Source organism: Ambystoma mexicanum, chromosome 3q (assembly GCF_040938575.1).
Source record: "Ambystoma mexicanum isolate Mex_15411 chromosome 3q, UKY_AmexF1_1, whole genome shotgun sequence".
In the NCBI taxonomy this organism is placed as follows: Eukaryota; Metazoa; Chordata; class Amphibia; order Caudata; family Ambystomatidae; genus Ambystoma; species Ambystoma mexicanum.
Genome location: NC_090926.1, coordinates 277,790,670 through 277,806,156, shown reverse-complemented (window position 1 = coordinate 277,806,156; position 15,487 = coordinate 277,790,670). Strand labels below are relative to the sequence as shown.

General features: G+C 44.5%; 1 protein-coding gene across 3 annotated transcripts in view; it reads left to right on the top strand.

Moving 5' to 3' along the window:
- The window catches only part of LOC138582453 (E3 ubiquitin-protein ligase DTX3L-like), a 484,811-nt gene that overhangs the window by 351,195 nt on the left and 118,129 nt on the right, over window positions 1-15,487 (top strand). For 2 of the 3 annotated variants that reach the window (XM_069653759.1, XM_069653760.1), the window contains 2 exons: window positions 7,202-7,383; window positions 11,190-12,704. In XM_069653759.1, the coding sequence (XP_069509860.1) occupies window positions 7,202-7,383; window positions 11,190-12,704 (1,697 nt within the window). The remainder of the gene's footprint in view (window positions 1-7,201; window positions 7,384-11,189; window positions 12,705-15,487) is intronic. The other variant, XM_069653761.1, reaches the window with a different exon arrangement.

Below are 15,487 nucleotides of genomic sequence, written 5' to 3'. Positions count from 1 at the left end.
GCCCCGTTGAAGTTTCTATCGTGGAAAACAGCTTTTCTTGTGGCCATCACCTCCGCACGACGAGTGGGAGAGATCCAGGCCCTTTCCTGCAAGGCCCCGTACTTGACTTTCCACGACACGAGGGTAGTGCTCAGGACGCACCCCTCCTTCATGCCCAAGGTACCGTCGGACTTCCATCTCAACGAACCCTTGGTGTTACCTGTGTTTTTCCCGTCGCCTTCGTCGCCGGCTGAGAGGACTTTGCACTCGCTGGATGTAGCTAGAGCGCTGAAGTTCTACGTGGACCGCACGAAGGGTTTTCGGAAGACGTCACAACTCTTTGTGAACTTTGGACCTGTCAATCAGGGGAAGGCTCTCTCGAAGGCTTCCATCTCCAGATGGCTCTCCGGCTGTATCATGTACTGTCACCGGTTGGCAAACCGACCGCTGCCTGGCCGTCCGAGAGCCCATTCCACCAGAGCGATCGCAGCTACCACGGCGTTCCTATCTGGTGTGCCCCTGCTGGACATATGCAGGGCTGCTACGTGGAGGTCGACTCACACCTTCACGAAATTCTACTGCGTCGACCGGGATTCCAGGGAGGAGTCCAGGGTCGGCCAAGCAGTGCTGCGCAACCTGTTCGCCTGAGGTGAGCCTGGTGAGGAGGTAAGATGCTTAATGTTGAGTTAATGTGATGCTTAATGTTGAGCCTTTGCCACCTCCCGTGGTTGTGCATGTGTGTACTGCTATGTATTCTTTATTCATGAGCATGTGAATCCATGCCAGACCCCATGCTGGAGAAGGAACAAGTTACTTACCTGTAACTGTTGTTCTCCAGCATGGGTCTGGCATGGATTCACATGCGAACCCTCCCGCCTACCCCTCTGCGGCTCTTCACTTGGTCATACTGCCACTTCACGTGCTTCCAAATCTGAAGATGGCTGCCGGAGGAGGTGCTTAGGTAGAGGGCAGTCATTGGCTGTGGTCAGTATGACGCAGAGACCAGTGATTGGTTATTACTACGAAAGACAGATCAGAAACGAAACTGATACTGGTTTTTTCTTTACCGAGGATTCCCAGCCTGACGACGGGGAATATTCATGAGCATGTGAATCCATGCCAGACCCATGCTGGAGAACAACAGTTACAGGTAAGTAACTTGTTCCATCTTGACAACTCTAATCAGCTGGAAATGCGCAGAGCAAGCAAATAAGGAAAATGAAAGTACCATCTACTTGGTTATTAACACCTATTAGAACCCAAAAGAATTCCAATGTGACATTTTCAATCCCAAAAATAGAAGGAATCGTGGATGATGCCTGGGACGCTCACAAAATCGACCACACCATTATATGTGGTGACCTGAACGCACAAATTGTGTGGGAAAGAAGAGTAAACACCTCAAATAAAAACAACATAACTATCAAAAGAAATTTGAGAAACAATGAACACGGCTCATTATTCCGAGGTACGAAATGGGCAGAAGCAATGGAAGCAAGAGATTTGCACAACCAGCACACCCTAAAAAAACACACCAATCCGGCGATCTCCACATGGGAACTGGCAGGTCACCACGCTACGTTGGACCACATATGTGTCTCGACAACTGCTGGCAAAGGTGACCAGCTTCAAGGTGACTCGGACACTACACAGTGATCATAATTTACCGATCGCAACTTGGGAAACGGAAAAAACTCCTAACCTATCCACGCGTCCGAAAATGTCAACAAACCTAGAAACTAACAGGGGAAATAGACTCCGGCTGAAGTTGGTAGCAATAAAGGATATCACTGATCACTATTGACAAGCAAAAGCAGAGGACCAGAAAACCGGTCTAAGGAAACCAACGGACTACTGTCACTTACTAATTCCTTATCAAGTGGCACAATCTGAGCGTCCCACAAACAAGAGTTCCCTACATCATAACGACCTTACCCTGAAAACAAAAAGGTTAGAAATGAGAAGAGCAGTCAGAAAACCAAAACAGTTTCCATCCCCGTCCAACAGCAGGGAGGTGTCCATAGCCACAATAAAATACTAAAATTGGCTAAAAGGGTATCAGATCACACTGTACCAAACAGACTCAGAATGCATGCTAAAAACTCTTAGCAGCATGAAACCTAGAGCATTCTGGGTGCTAATCTCACCAGGTAGAAGAAAATCAGAAAACTCTAACTAGCAGCGTGAATGAAAAAGCCTGGATCTTGCATTTTTCTGATCTATTTGGTGTCCCTGGACCATCAAGACAAGATGTATTCAGCGAGGCACCAAAGTGGAAAATCGATCTGGACCACATACTTATTGAAGAAAAAATCATCAAGCTAAAGACCTCTAGAGCTCCAGGACCAAATGGTATATCAAACATAGATTTGAAATCAAATCCTGGCTCATGGTCCGTGTTAATTGCAGAAATCTTCAAAACCTGCGTAGATACATCCTCGATTCCACCGTCATGGAAATGTGCTACCATCGTGCCAATCTACAAAGGAGGAGACGAAGGGAACCCAAATAACTATCGACCGATAGCACTCTTGGATTGCATTGGGAAAATCTTTGGGTCATTACTACTGGACAAATTAAAATCGTGGGTAACAACATCGGATGGAGTTGACCACTGTCAGACAGGATTCACTAAAAATCTTGGAACCTCGGCCAATATTTTCATCAATAGCATCCTGAAGGCAAAAGTTCTAGAAGGGGCCCCACGTTTAGTCCTGGGTTTCATCGATCTCTCGAAAGCTTTTGACAAAGTGAATAGAGAAAAGCTATGGAGCAAACTGACGACCTGGAAATGTCCGCTGGCCCTACTCTGGGACTTCAATGAGAGTCTGTCTAAATGGAGCTGGTCTTCTCTCTAACAACATCTTTACCTTTCGCGGGGTAAAGCAAGGATGCCCGTTGGCACTGGCGCTCTACAACGCCCATACAGGGGACTTCCAATATACGGAAAGAAAATATCAAGACCTTTCCTCCAACTTTGGGTTCTGAGAAAATAAACAAGTTGCTGTACGCGGATGACATTATTCTTATCGACCAAACAATGATTGGCTTTCAAAGGAAATTGGACAACCTACAGGAGTACCTAACACTGAACGACCTCGAGATAAACACGTCAAAAACCAAGGTGATGAGCCTCGATAAAAAAACAAGAGGGAAAGACAAAGACAGTTGGGTACTACAGAAAGAACGCATCGAAAAAGTTACAACTTTTAGATACCTGGGGCTCACCATCAGTAACAGTGCCTCAGAAGTGCCAATGCAAGAAACCCTGAAACAGAAAACAAAAATCCTGACAAACCAGTTAATCCTGATGGATAGGAAATACGGTTGTTTCTCTTTGAAAGCAGCTCTGACCTTTTATAAATCTAAAGCGGTCCCTGCCCTGGTATATGGTGCCGATACCATGCCCTCCATCCCACAAGCTATCTGGAACAAACTGGAAGGGTCACTATGGAGGAAAGTGCTCAGTCCCTCCCTCGACACCATTGGCACTTATACGCAGAGAACTAAGCCTAACATCACAAAAAAAAAAACAGTCGACCTTAACGGCCTGATTCTGTACAGGAAAACCCGAGCACCAAGCCAAAAAGTCCACGTAATCATTAGAGAAGAAATGGACAAAAGATCAAATAAGATGCTAAACGCCTGGACTGGAAAAAATGAGGCACTGCTAGTGGAAATTGGAAGTACAGAAGAAGAGCTTCTTAATAACCTGACGCATTTAAAGAAAAAGACTGGTGTAATACCCTGTAGAAAGCCTGGAACTACAAACTTTAACGACACCTGCCAGCATACACTGAGGTTGAACGAAACGCAAAATTATTTGGTAAAATTTCCAAGCAAGAGGATCCAGATAACCGTTTTACGAGCAAGGTTAAACATTCTGAAAACAAACGTGATCCTGGGCATTAGAAATAAATCAAAAGAACATTTGTGCAGGTTCTGTAAGGACCTACTCGCAGTGGAAACGCTAAAACACCTGATCTTGTCCTGCTCAACCAATAGAAGGACTCACCTAAGCCACCTGTATACCGGCTTTTGCCAGTTGGACGAAGATTACTGGTGGTCGTATCTTATGAATGGGGCAAATAGAAAGCAGGTGATTGCTGTTGAAAATTTCCTGGAGAGTCTTAACCTGGAAAAAATATATCTGACCAAAAATTGATGAAAGGACAAGAACAATATTCAGGAAAAGAAAGAAACAAAAAGCAAACAAGATTCAAAAACAAAAGCAATTTATTTACTGTTTGAAAGTAAAACCAAGGAGGAAGAGATGAACTTTTACCTGACAGACTTTTGTAAAAGCTGGCAAAATACAGCTAAACCAATAATAAAAAAAACAATGTCACTGATTACAGGCCATTACCCAAAATCCAGCAACATTGACTGAGACCAGGCTTCAACTGACCCTCTTGACTTTTTTCAATGCGGGAAGTGGTCTGGGCCCTCAAGTCATTCCTTCCGTCCCAGAAGGGCAAAGTGGTGAGAATCTTCACGGACAACACAACCATGATGTTCTACATCAGTAAGCAGGCGGGCACCCGATTCCCCAGCGCTCTCCAGAGAGGTGCAGGACATGTGGCACTGGGCCGTCGACCAAGAGATGCCCTCATCCCCTTTCACTTGGCAGGAGTCAAGAACACCATCACCGACTCCCTCAGCAGGGAGTTGTGCTCCTGCCATGAGTGTTGCAGGATCAGGTGGGCTGCATCTTCCTCAAGAGGGGCAGACCCCAGATCAATCGGTTTGCGACAGCGGCGAACTCCAAATGCAAGGACTTCGCCAGCAGGTTCCATCATCTGAGGAGCATGGGGGATGCGTTCTTCCTTTGGGAAGGCCTGTTCCTGTACGCGTTCCCTCCCCTGCCACGAGTCATCAATCAACTCACACAGTGCTGATGCAGGATGATACTCGTTGCCCCGGCGTGGCAGAGGCAAATTTGGTACCCGGACCTTCTCAGTCTGTCAGCGTCTCCTCCGGTCAAGCTGCCAGAGTTAGCAGATCTGCTCACCAGGGAAGGAAGCGCAATCCTGCACCACAACCTAGGATCGCTGTACCTGAGGGCTTGCTCCTGCAGCCCTAGAGTTCAGAGGATACGAGTTGCCGGCGGACTGCAGGGAGGTCCTTGCCCAGGCCAGAGCGTCATCAACTCTTAAATGCTACAGGCACAAGTGGAAGCAATTTGCTACATAGATTAAAACTGTAGGCAAGGTCAAGACACTCAGCGTTATTTTTGAATCTTCCTTGGGCTCAGATGCTAATATTGAAAGCGTTGCTAATAAAGCCCAATATGTACTTAGGCTTTTGTGGCTGGTGAAACCTTATGTTTGGAAGTGTACTGTGCCACTCTCGTTCGTGCCCTAATAATGCCAAGGATAGAATAGACTAGTGAAATGCCTTGATGTTGGGGACTAGTAATAATAGCCTTAGGCGCCCCCATGTTTTGCATCGTTAAAAACATACCTAGACGCAAACCTATTTCTGCTCATAGTAGGAACCTCCACTGGCTTCCTGTCAAAGCTCTGGTCAACTTTAAGGCCTTGACAATTGTACATAAATGCCTATATGGCCCAGCCACCGGTTACTTAAGATTGTCAAGGTTCATCACTCAGCCAGACTTACCAGATCGAGTGATGGGGTCTGTTTATCTGTCCCTAGGAGTAAGCGTGCAAGAGGTTTGGGCAGATCCTTCACCGTTCAATCTGCCACCCTTTGAAACCTAAAAATCTGCGTGCCGAAAATAACCTGCTGAAATTTAGGAAAGGGGTGAAAACTATTAACTTTGAGTAAATACTACCACCCTTACTTCTGACCCCCCTGTCCCGTATTCTTTCTTTCATTCTTTACTTTCATTCTTTACTTCTCTGCGCCCTGAAGCCTGCGGGCTCTGGCACATTACAAATGGACAAAATTAAAATTAATTAAAATTAAAAATAAAAACATTACGGCATCTATGGAGGTTTGCATGTGACCAATTCTGTTTCCCGACCAGAGTAGAAAGTATCAAGGTAGCTACTGGAACCAAGAAGGTGTGTACAAAGCTGGGGAAGGGAGCTGGGTGCACGTAAGAAGATTGAGGGTATCCTTTTGGCAGTAAGGCAGACGGAAAAGGCAAAGTGGCTGCCCTTTTCTTGGAGCATAGGAAAGAAGAGTGCCTTGCCTACCTGTAGAGGTCGGAGTTTCTTTAAAATGCCTAACCACTCTAATACATAAAGTTGAAGCAGAAATACCAGAATTTTGGTTGTGTATAATACGGTCAATGGATGTTGCATTGAAGTTGTTTGAAGTAGTGGCATAATGTGGAACCAAGGATTCTGTTTCCACGGTAACAGTAAGGGAAGTTGTTGAGCGTCAAGCAACAACTCAAGAAGAAGCATCCTGACAATTATACCAAATGTACTGCACAGGTTATGAACACTTGTAGAAGTTGCTTATCTATTCTGTGAACTGTGGCAAAACAATCCTGGAAAGATGGCATCCAGGATTACCATTGGTGCCATTTCCTTGGCTGGAATTGAAAATTGACCCTTTCAACTGAAGGGTGAACAACAGTTACCGGTGGATGTTTGGTGAACTTTCATTTCATTTGGAACTTATAAGAACTTTTCCTTTTGAACATTTGGGGAAATTGATTTGGAACAATCCCAATGAAGGGATTTACCCAGGACAGGTGAAGGTCATCCAAATTACTGGTTGCTTGTTATTCTCTCATTTATGTTGTTTATGATTCACTTTGAATGTTTTGTTGTTTAGTGTGAGGACCAGTTTTGTTTATGTTAGGAGTGAACCCCTTAGCTCTTAGACTAGATAGGGACTTCCTTATAGAGTAGGTTTAGCAAAGATTTATTTAGATCTTTTTATCTTTTAATAAAATGTTCAATTCTGAGAAAAACACAAGCAGTTGTCCCCCTTGCATTACTGACCCCTCACAAAAGCAGCACAAAGAAAATCTTTCCTAACCATCTCGCACTATTTGAAATGTTGACTAGACTTTATGGTGCCTACACATGGGGGAGGTTTACACGTATTGGATATTTAATAAAATTATATAATGCTAATGTGTATAGACAGTTTGTCAGCCTTTTACAAGCATTTGGATCTTTTACAAATATAGTAATGGACAACATTTTAACTATGTATAGTGCTTTTAATGTGAGTTTTTGTGGGCAGCAGGAGGAGAGATGAGTTTTGTTTTTAGAATTGATAAGTTTTTTTCTTTCAGTAGCTGAAGAATGTTTTCAAAACATCACTTTGGAACTTGATGGAGAGCCCTGTCACCTTACTTACAATCAAATGATCCCAATAGGGGATAACACAGATTATCCAGGACTGCAAAACCGAGCCCGTGGCCGACACGGAAGCTGCAATATTGTAATGTCTCCAGGTCGAGCTGAACAGCCCAAGGTATGTTTCATATCTCTTTTAGATAACCAAAATGTAGTAGCGAATGGTAAAAATCAGAGCTTAGATCTTCTGTGCCTATAAACTAAAGCCAGACACCTAACTCCAAGGTCTGGAGACTCGATGCCAAAAGAACAAGCTCAGAATCTCAAGGTATGCATCTTAGCCCTAATGCCTACAGTTCAGCCCACATCAGAACTACAGCACTCAGCCATAATGCTTATAGCTAAAGATGGTAACCAAGTTATGTATTGACTACCTAATATCTATAGTCAAGGCCAGCAACCAAAACATGAACCATAGTCTATATGCTTACAGCTTTTGTCAACTGTCAAGGAATGGGCCAAAGCCCTAATGCTTTATACCATTTCAGAATAACAAGGCAATTTGGGTATGATCAAGGAGCCCCAATGTCCACAGGCTACGCCAGTGCTAGTTCCCACCGTGAGAAGCCAGAGGGTGTCTCACCTGGTAGCCCCCGGGGATCTGTCTCTCAGGTGGATAGAACATGGCCATCACCTTTGGATCCAGGTTCTGTGGCAGAGGAACCAGTGCAGGAGGATCACCTGGTTGAGGGGTCTTCGGGGAGTGGGGTGGGGCAGCCGATGGTGAGACACAGTATTCCCCCCTTTTTTTGTTCACCTACCCCATCCCATTTTTTAGGCTTCTCCGAGCTCCCAACTCCCCTCCTTTTTACACAAACACTGGGCCGAGGAAGAGCATGACTGAGAGTAACAAAACAAACTCACATACATCATAATGGACATGTCCCATTAATCAGGTCAGGCAAAGTCAGGCACTTGACTTTAAGTGCATACACTTGATACCAGTTAGCTCTCCTCGCACGATAAAAGGCAGAACCTAAAGACACACTCTGAGCAAGCCGGAACATGAGTATGAGCAGAACTTCCAGAGCGAAGGCAAACCTACTGGAGCAGAGTGGCGGACCAAAGGACGAGAGCAGCCGGTCGAAAACCCCAAGAGTTGCCTACTGGAGTTTGTTGCCTCCGACAGGCCGTGAAAGACACATGGAGAAGGCCAGATCCCACAAGTGAAGGCTGCATTGTGTTTCAAGGACGCCAGCGACCCTCCCGGGTGAACGGCAGAGTTGGGGAGGCAAGGTAAAGCCTGTGGTACTAACCTAGACTTGTGAATTGGAAATTGTAAAACCAAAAAAGAAACACACACAGCCGGTGAGTTGGCAAGCGACCTGATAGACCAGTGTGTGTTAAAGAAAGTTTGAAGTGGCAACATTATATCGCAAGGGAAGGCTGCATGCGTGTGGATGACACAAGAAGAAAGGCAGACCTGTGAATGAACTTTGAAGTAAAAGCAGCTGTGAAATCAGCGATACTGAGTAACGGAGTGGTCTGGCAAAAGGAAGTAGCCCACTCGAAAAGATGCATTGTTTGTAATGATAAAGCCAATGAACTGCAAAAGCAAAGTACGCAAAAATAACTCCTAGATAAGGGGAGAGTAAAAGTTGAACCTTGAACATTTAGTCAAAGTGGTCCTGCGGAGGTCTGTAAAGAAAGACATGCACATTTGAAAAGTCTTCGACATCCAAAAGTGTCTAAGCCCGGCTGAGGGATACCCGAAGTGTAATAAGCTTGGGGAAGGGAAGCCCCTGTGCAAGTTTCGTTGAACTTTGTTCCGAAGAGGTCTGAGTCCGACAGAGGGGGGCCTACGTGAACTTTGTGTTGAAACATTATTTGGAGGTCTGAAAGAGACACTTTAACGTGGAAGACCAGGCGGGCCTCGATCCACATTTTGGAACCGTTTATTGTATTGAAACCACAAGCCAGAGTGTGTCATCCTGCCTGCAAGGACCGGCTTACTTCGTGTGGTCTAACGTGGGGAGGAGAGCTGATTCAGCTACATTTATTCATTCAAACACTATTTTTTCCTTTACATACATTCCTCCTTTGTATACTTTTTGTACAAGAGATGGGGCATGCTTCAGATTTTTGTTAGCATATTAGCAATGTTAGCCGGTCCAATAGCACAGCGAATGGAGCGCTCGCTTTGATATCTTTGCAGAGCCTGCTGGCGCAGGTTCTAATCCCGGCAGGGCCAAACTCAGCCTTTCATCTCTTCCGAGGTCGATAAATGAGCACCACACACCGTGGGCAAAAAGCAGCGCTCAGATACCTGAGGGTTCATAGCGCTATATAAATGCTAAATTATTATTATTAAAATTACTATTATTTTGATTTGACGGACTCTACTAGGACTTTTTTGTTTATCGTTTGATGGTCGGGAGTACTCCCATTCTAGTTAGAGGGCATTTTTCCAACCCCAGAAACTTCAATAAAGGTTTTACAAATTGTACCTATTGTTTCAGTGTCATACTTTTGATACCATGCCTTCCCTGCACCACCCACATACAAAGTATGGATCATAGCTCTAATGCATAGAGACTGTGGTATTATTGTAGTATGGACCAGAGCCCAAATGCCTTCTGTTATGTCAACAACAAAGGCATACTCCAGAACCCAGATACAAATAGCCAATAGTACGGGTCAGGATAATAGCTCAGGGGCAACAGGTTTGTCTTGGAAGCAAGACAACTCAGAGCAACATAGGTTTGAATCCCGGTCCCCCTCTTAGAGACTGGTCTGTGGTATTGAGCGCGTTACAAAAGACTAATTCATTAATACTAGAAAGAAAGAAGTAGATCAGAGCTATAATTTCTATAGTCGAGGCCAACAACTGAGAAATAGGGGCTCTTTAAAAGTTCCCCGGTCTGGAAAAGATGCTGGAAAAAATACCAGTAATTCCAGCCCCACCATTTTTTCTGGACCGGTGAAACACAAGCTTGCCGCTGCGGGCAGTGATCTACCTGCCGGTAAATCAGCGCTCTACCAGCAAATAAATGCCGGAATCACTGACATAGGTTCTACCAGTGTCAGTTATTCCGTCAATCCCATCCATGCAGTCCTATGGTACTCCATGGAATGGGAATTTACTGTACTTCATTGCTTATAATATCCTGGTAATACCGGGATATCAGGCAGTTGAATCGGTAGCCACAGTGTGCCGGTATCCCGCTGGAATTACCGATAGGATACCAGCAAACTCGTAATGAGCCCAATAGACTACAACCCGAAGTTCACAGCCAATCCAGCGACCAACGGTTTGAGTCTTATTCGTAGTACCCATAGGCAAGGACTGTAGCCAACATGTTGAGGCTTCAGTCAGGCTTAACAGCCCACGTTAAGATCCAGGGCCAGATTTTCAAAAACAAGCACAAAATAAAAAAAGTGCAGAGGATGCACCTTTTTCATTTGCGCTTCTTTGAGAAATGCCCAAGCCACCTTATTCTCAAAGGTGACCTGTGTATTTCAGTGCATTTGCACTGCTCTCCACCCCCCTTGCATACATCAATATATGACAGGCTCCCAGAACCCCTGTGATTGCTGTATGCAGTGATGAGCCCTTAAAGGGCATGTCGCAATGAAATGCAGGCTTGACAGCAGCGGTATAAGTTGCCAAGAAAGGACCCGGTCATGACTTGCGCTCCTTCGTGAGCCTGTAACGATCAGGCACAGGGGAATGTGATTGTTTTCTGTGCATTTCAAAGTGCATCCCAATTGAGGATTGGGAATGCGCATTGAGCTGCTCAGAAACACCCCCTTATTTGCTCATCTAATCACTTGTCCCAAAGAATGTTTTGAAAAACTTGCCCTTGGTGTGCTAGCATTTAAAAACAAAGATCAATAACCCAGCATATGGCTAATTGATTTGTCTACTGTTATTAAGCTTTTTTTGAATGCTAGCCCAATAACAATGTTTTGTTTTGTTTTTAGTTTCATATGCCAACAATGGTAAAATTGGACCTGAAAGCTGTTGAGCCTCATTTACTTGACGATGTGAGAGAATTGATACATCGGAGCAATCTTAAAACAAGCCCATTAACAAATGAAACCGTTATGATTGAGGGATCATTTGAAGATGTGGCCCTATACTTTCAGTCTGTAATCCACCTGTATAACAAAGTTTCTGATGAACAGATAGCCCACGGGAAGGAGGAAGGTGCGTGGGGTGGGAGCAAGCCATTAACAGTCACAAAAAACATGGAACCATTCCGATCGGAAGAACCAAAGCAGAATCCAGTGAGACTTTCCCTCTTCCATTACGATTATTTAGTCCATGCTTACGCAGACAAAATTTCTGCGTTCAAGGAACAGCACCAGGTAGACTTTCAGGGAGAGGTGCTCTTGTCCTTAACAGACAAGGTGCAAAAAGAGCGTCCGTGCAGAAAAGTAGCACACGAGGCCTTCACTCAATTAATCCAACCGCTGTTCGACGACTTGGGACGAGTAAAGCTTCCCATTTCAGATTTTGAAAGACCTTGTGTCTTGAAAGCCATTAAGACTATTCGTAAGAAGAAACCTTCCTTCACCCTGATTGCAGAAAAGGAAGAATGCATCATTACTGGACCAAAGCCTGGCCTAGATCAGGTGAAACGTGAGCTCATAGATCTACTGCAGAACAGGTTGGAGGGTAAAACAATTGTCAAAGTTATGAATGAAATGACAGCTGCCTTCACAGCAATGGAAATCCCAAGGGTTCATTGGGAGTTGCTGCAGAACCTGTTTAATGAAGAACTTGATTCCATTGCGATTAAGTATGGTGTTCAGATAGACCTGCATGCTCTATCCTCTGGGAGCAATGTTAAGATCCTCATAAAGAATCAAAATGGCAACCTGGACCTCTCTGCAAATGCCTTGCAGGGTTTTGCAAGCCTGTATCAGCAAGCCATGACTGGCTATGTCACCAGGGCTGTGGACAATAGTAACAAAAATCGAGTTGCAGAGCTGTTTTTGAAGTTGGGGCCCACTCATCCAGATGTGAGGTTAATTCCTGCAAAGGGAGGCGGTCTTTCTCTAATGGGCCCGCCACAACATGTCGAGCCAGTTGTACAAAACATACAGAAGCACTTGGGTGAGAAGGTGTTTTTAATTCCACCAAGGGAACGAGTGGGCTTTCCTGGCCGACCCACTTTAAGGGAAGCAGATAAGGAACTGCAAGCAGGGGGCACTGGCGAAAACAATGATGATAAGTGTTGTATCTGTTTGGACAACTTCACAAATAAGTTCACCACAGTTTGTAAACACTCCTTCTGCAAGGAATGTTGGGAAAGGGCAATGGCATCAAACCCCCAATGCCCAGTCTGTAAAACTGCCTACGGGAAGATTGAAGGGAACCAACCGCCAGGAACAATGAAACATACAAGAAATGAATACTGTCATCTGCCTGGATTTGGGCCTCGATGTGGAACCATAGAGATTGAGTATTTCTTCCCGGATGGTATACAGTTGGTAAGTAAATGGAAATGCCAGTGCGATGTGTGTTGTCTACAGAGGGGAGAGCGACTTGTAAACAAGCATGGGACTGAACAGCTGTTGTCGCAGAATGCATGTTTAAACAGATTTTGAAAAACTGCCATGAAGAGATTTTTTCAGACCTGAATTTTATTTGTTGATTAAATCCCAAGGCATGACATTACATGGCCCAGCACCAACATCACAATCCCCCCACCTCCTACCCCATTATATTTCCATTTTGCAAACCAAAGCTTATATGTCTCAGGGAGATAGATTTTATATTGTGTTAAATGAATGAAACATGTATTCTTAAAGCAAAGCAGTGACCTTTAACCATACAAGGATGATTGGTACCCTCATTCGGCTAAAACGTAGAATTTCAGGGAGTTGCGAAAATGGCAAATTCACATTTCTGGCATACAACCATTCCCGACAGTTATCATTCGAAGAGTTTCCAGGTTTATAAGCTGCTCAAAGAACCATTTCTCTTGCATCTGAGTCCATTTTGGAGCACCTTGACTTCTGTTTCACGCCATTCCCTCCACTTTGGCTGGTTGAGAGGCCTTTCAGCACTGATGCTCGGGCACATTGCTGTTCACGTTGTTGGCTTGAATCCTAGAAAATTCCCTCCCTGCTCCTCAGCATTGTGTGGTGGCCTTACTAACCCATAAAGCTCTGAATGCAGAACAAAGTGGGCCACACGCAGCACCCTATAGTTCCTGTACAGGAACCCTGAGCTGTGCAGCGACTGCACTCTGAGGCAATATATTATTAAAATACCAAGTGATTCCTCCCTCTTTCTGAGTTCCAAACTTGAATCATATCCTATAATGGGTCAACAGATCCCCAGCAGCTCATCCTACTGTTTTCTTATTCAACTACATTTATCTTTCACACAGATTGTCCTAGACCAGGCTTTATCTGGACTCCCAATTTAACAGCTCTGAATTACCATTTGGGAATTTGCTCCGTGGAATAATTGAAAAGGTAATGCTGGGTAAGAAAAAACACCACAATTCAACTTGGTGGCTGCAATACATCTCAAGCCCAGCACACAGCCAAACAGTATGTGTAATGAACTACCTATTGCCCCTGTAAACTGCTTCACATAGACAATCACCTCATTGCAGGTCTAATCTCTCTAGTAAATTAATATCTCCAAGTTTAGGGTCCAAGGTTTAGATTGAGTTTTCACTCCCTGAATTTGCAGCTTCCTTTCAGTGTGCACTACCATGGTGTCTGGTTCTCACACTCTACCTTACCACTCTACCTTACCTTTCCATAACATAGACTGCCATAGACTTAAAGCATGCCTATTTAGAGAGATTTTTTACCACTAGCCTAATCCAGTTCAGGGCTGGACTGTAAATGTTGCCTTGCATAACACACTAACTTACTTGCCAATGTTAACAAGTGCCACACCTAGAGAGAACTGTGGAGATTGGCCTGCGTCGCATCTAGATAGGATTGTGAATGTTAGCATGTGCCACATTTAGATGGAATTCTTCTTTTTTTTTAAGTAACTTTATTGGTTTTCCAACAATGTAAACAAGGCAAATGGTAATCCAATAAGGCATCACAATCATGGATCTAGTGCTTTACCTTCCCTCCCTCTCCCAAGACCACGGGCAGCTCATCGGTGTCCTTCGTGTCAGTTTACGAGCCAGGGCTATCTCTTTCGTCTGAGGTGCTGTCCGCCGCTTTGGGGTGAAGTAACGGTATTGTTAGCGCCACCCAACGTTGTAGTTCTTCACTTGATTCTAGTCTCTGTTCCTGAATTGCTGTTTCCCATGCTCCGGTCTCAGCAATTATCCACTTATTTAGATGGAATTCTTAACTTTAGCCTGCGTCACATATGGATAGGATTGTGAATGTTGACATGTGCCACACCTGGATGAATTTTATTAACTTTGGCCTGCGTCACATCTAGATAGGATTGTGAGTGTTGGCATGTGCCACACTTAGAGGGAATTTATTAACTTTAGCCTGCGTCACATCTAGATAGGATTGTAAATGTTTGCATGTGCAAATATTTAGATGGAATTCTTAACTTTAGCCTGCTTTACATCTAGATAGGATTATGAATGTTAGCATCTGCCAAAGGTAGATGGAATTCTTAACTTTAGCCGGTGCCACATCTAGACAGGATTTTGAGTGTTAGCATGTGCCGCATTTAGATGGAATTTCCTAACTTTAGCTTGCGTTGCATCTAGATAGGAATGTCGGCGTATGCCACACATAGATGGAATTGTGAAGGCTAGCAAGTGCCACACGTAGATAGAACCGTGAACTCCAGGCTGTGTCGCATCTAGATAGGACTGTGAATGTTAGCATGTCCCACACTTAGATGGAATTGTGAACATTAGCCTAAGTAGCATATAAACAGGATTGTGAATGTCAGCATGTACCACACTTATATGGAACCTGAATGTTAGCATGTCTCACACTTAGTTAATTGTGAACATTAGCCTGCGTCGCATCCAGATAGGACTTTGAACGTTGGCATGCGCCACACTTGGATTGAAGTCGAATGTTAGCATGTCCAACACTTAGATGGAATTTGTGAGCACTGACCTGCACTGCATCTGGACGGGATTGGGAATGTTGACGTGTGCCACACGTAGATGGAATTGTGAGGGTTGGCAGTGCAAAATTTACAATTGTGAACATTGGCCTGCGTCGCGTCTGGATGGGATTGTGAATGTAACCATGTGCCACACATGGATGGAATTGTGAAGGCTAGCAAATGCCACACTTGGATGTAATTGTGAATGTTG